General features: G+C 25.7%; 1 protein-coding gene across 1 annotated transcript; it reads right to left on the bottom strand.

Annotated features, from left to right (window-relative positions):
- Positions 1 to 259: 259 nt before the first annotated feature.
- LOC136091801 (ATP-dependent DNA helicase PIF1-like) lies at positions 260 to 1180 on the bottom strand. Its single transcript, XM_065819513.1, has one exon. It carries the CDS (start codon positions 1178 to 1180, stop codon positions 260 to 262), a length of 921 nt encoding a protein of 306 aa, XP_065675585.1.
- Positions 1181 to 3092: the final 1912 nt, after the last annotated feature.

Genomic DNA, 3092 nt, shown 5'->3' with positions numbered 1-3092 from the left:
GGAAATTTTGGAACAAGTCTGCAAAAAGAATACTGTTTTTCATTTCTGTTTCAAATCCTTCCATTGTTATTGCTCAACGTGATAAACAATTTCATCAGGACTTTGAGTTTATGAATAAAGTTGTGATTCTTCCACAATATCTTCATGTTTATAATCGTCTTTAATGTAAAAGAAATGTTCAGTGTATATACTGTTATTACTAAATTGAGTTTCCTCAGTTTGATATTCAAATTTCATTTTTTATGAACTAAAAAAAAATTTACATGTATTTTTTATAAAATTCCAAAACATCGGAATCAACAGTAATACTTTTAAATATTGTTCGTAAATCAAATTTATTATTAATAACTATAAATATATCATTAATATTACAAACTCGTGATAAAGAAACATAATAAAGACTATTAATAAAAGCCTTTGAATTAAATTGAACAACGGCTTTATTCATTGTACTTCCTTGAGCTTGATGAACAGTAAAAGAAAATGCTAATTTTAAAGGTAAACCAAATCTTGAGCCTACGACAGCATGAGAGCAATCTAAAATTTCTTCTTTGACACATTCAATTTTGACTTCTTTTTTATTCATCATCACCCAAACTGCATTATTTTCTATTAAAATGACGGTACCAATAGTACCATTGCACAAACCTTCTTCCACATTAATATTTCTTACAAGCATAACAATAGCACCTATTTTAAGATAAACAGCTGCTGGAATTTGAAACGCGCTTGGAATATTTCGATTTTTAATAACATCTTTAGCATAAAACCAATACCCTTCTTGTTTGATAGTCTCCATTTTTTGATTGTTATAAACATCCACTTCAATAATTCTAAAAATTAATCTCGTATATTTAGAGTTTAAATTTTCATCTTTTTCAAAACAACGCGTCATAAAATAATCAATAGTTTGATCTGAAACTTGACCAAAACGTATTTCATTTAAAGCTCCAAAAAATTGTTCATCCTCTATTTGTCTAAAGCATTGAATTAAAACCAACACTTCCGTCATGTAGTGTTGCCATATTTGTGATTTAAAAACAAATTGTCCTGTGACAGGTGGCAACTGAAAAAAATCACCACAAGCAATAACTTGTACACCACCAAATAATTCATCGTAACATTGTCTAATTTCACAAGCTATTAAATGTAATAAATCAAATGCTGAAGCGTTAATCATTGAACTTTCATCAATAATTAAAACATCAGTTTCCAATCACGTTTTTTTAATGTCTGGATGCATATGACGTTTATAATAATCTACACTTTTAACACCAGTTTCTATACCAGCAAAAGCATGTATTGTGACACCATTGATTAAATAAGCTGCTTTACCTGTACTCGCAGTTATATGCATTGTTTTATAAATTTGTTCACTTTGAGCAATTTGGTTGACAATATAACTTTTTCCACATCCAGCGCCACCAGTAATAAAATATTTTTTCCTTCATCAAGCCATTGAAGTGCTTTTTGTTGTTGCAAAGATAACATTTTTTTATTATTTACTGAAAAAAAACGTATTTTTATTTTGAATAAAAGTACAAATAAGTATACTTGATAAAAAAGAACAAAAAACTAAGTTTAAAATTTAAATTTGTTCGTATTTTAAATAAAAAGTCAGTATCGTTTTCATTCAACAAAAATTTTAAAGATGCTATTTTGTCGTCAGTTAAAGTTTCGCAATTTTCCTTCACCAAAGAATTCATATTTATGATCTTTTCCAACATTTTTTTATTTTCATTAATATTATTCATCTAAAAAAAATTTATTTGGAATATAAATACATTACACCGTATTTTATAAAAAATATCATATATATAATGTTTATATTGAAAAGTTTTTCCAGTCGAGTTGAAAAATTGTTCCCATTAATAAGTAATAAAAATTTCACAGCTAACATTTCATCCTCGTTTACTACATTTATTTGTTCGTTACGATTGTTTAATAACTCCAACAAGTTTTTGTTTTCATTTATTTTACTCATCTAAAAAAAAAATTACAATCAATATACTGAATCAAAACATTTTTCACAATATATAAACGAACAACTTTCCCCATCAGAATATCTATATTCATCGCTCTCTTCACATTCGTTTAAATAATGTTTAAAATTTTCAATTTCTACACATTTTTCTTTTACATGATTTAATAAATCTTCTTTAGATGACATTTTATAAAAATCATAAAAACTTTCAAAATTAAATTCAAATAAACATGATAATGAATTTTAATATATTGAAAGACCATCAAAATCAATATAAAAGGTATTCTTTTCATTTCTTCATTGAAAAATCCATCCCACTTGTATTTCAAATAATACCATTTACAATGATGGCATAAAATTTGTCTTGAAGTAATCGCATACATTCGAATTTCTTCCAAAGTAGCTGGGTGAACTTGATTGAATTTGGATATGCTTTCCATTAAAAAATCCAAATCATTTTCTGTTAATTCCATTTTTATTATGTAATCTAAAAAAATAATATTGTTAAAAAGTGTAATAAAGAAAACAGATGATTACTTTATTTAATGAATCCATCGATAAACCAAAAATTTTTTAAATTTACAATCATCACACATTTGTTCCAAAACACAATTACAACTAGCTAAATCACGTATTTCGTATTTATGAATATGAAAAGTTTTGTTTAATAAATCCATCGATAAACCAAGCTTGTTAGAAGCTTTTACTATCGTATTGTAAAATTCTTTTACTGTATCCACAGAATAACCACAACACAAACAAAGAAAATTATAATCGTCGTATTCTTGACATTGACATTCGGCTAAAAAATCAATCCTTTTTTTTTGATTTTCATAAATTTCCAAGAGTTGTTCTTTAGTTAAATCAATTTTTTTTGAAGCTTTCAATATAATGTCATCTAGTTTCATTTCCATTTTTTTTTATTATGTAATCTAAAAATTGACAATAAAAAATTATTAACAAAATATAAAAAAATGTTTATTTTCATCCGATAAATGGCGTTCGATAAATATAATCACATCTTTGATCGTTTTACAATTTGAACATAACCTTTGACATGGACACACTGACAATCTCAAAGTTTGACTTTGAGGATATTCAATAATTT

Source organism: Hydra vulgaris, chromosome 15 (assembly GCF_038396675.1).
Source record: "Hydra vulgaris chromosome 15, alternate assembly HydraT2T_AEP".
Taxonomy (NCBI): domain Eukaryota; kingdom Metazoa; phylum Cnidaria; class Hydrozoa; order Anthoathecata; family Hydridae; genus Hydra; species Hydra vulgaris.
The sequence above is the reverse complement of the archived record's forward strand: the minus strand, read 5'-3'. Positions and strand labels throughout refer to the sequence as shown.

What these genes read in the sequence shown, in the direction of transcription:
- LOC136091801 (XM_065819513.1), bottom strand. Translation starts at nt 1,180, where the DNA reads ATGATTAACGCTTCAGCATTTGATTTATTACATTTAATAGCTTGTGAA.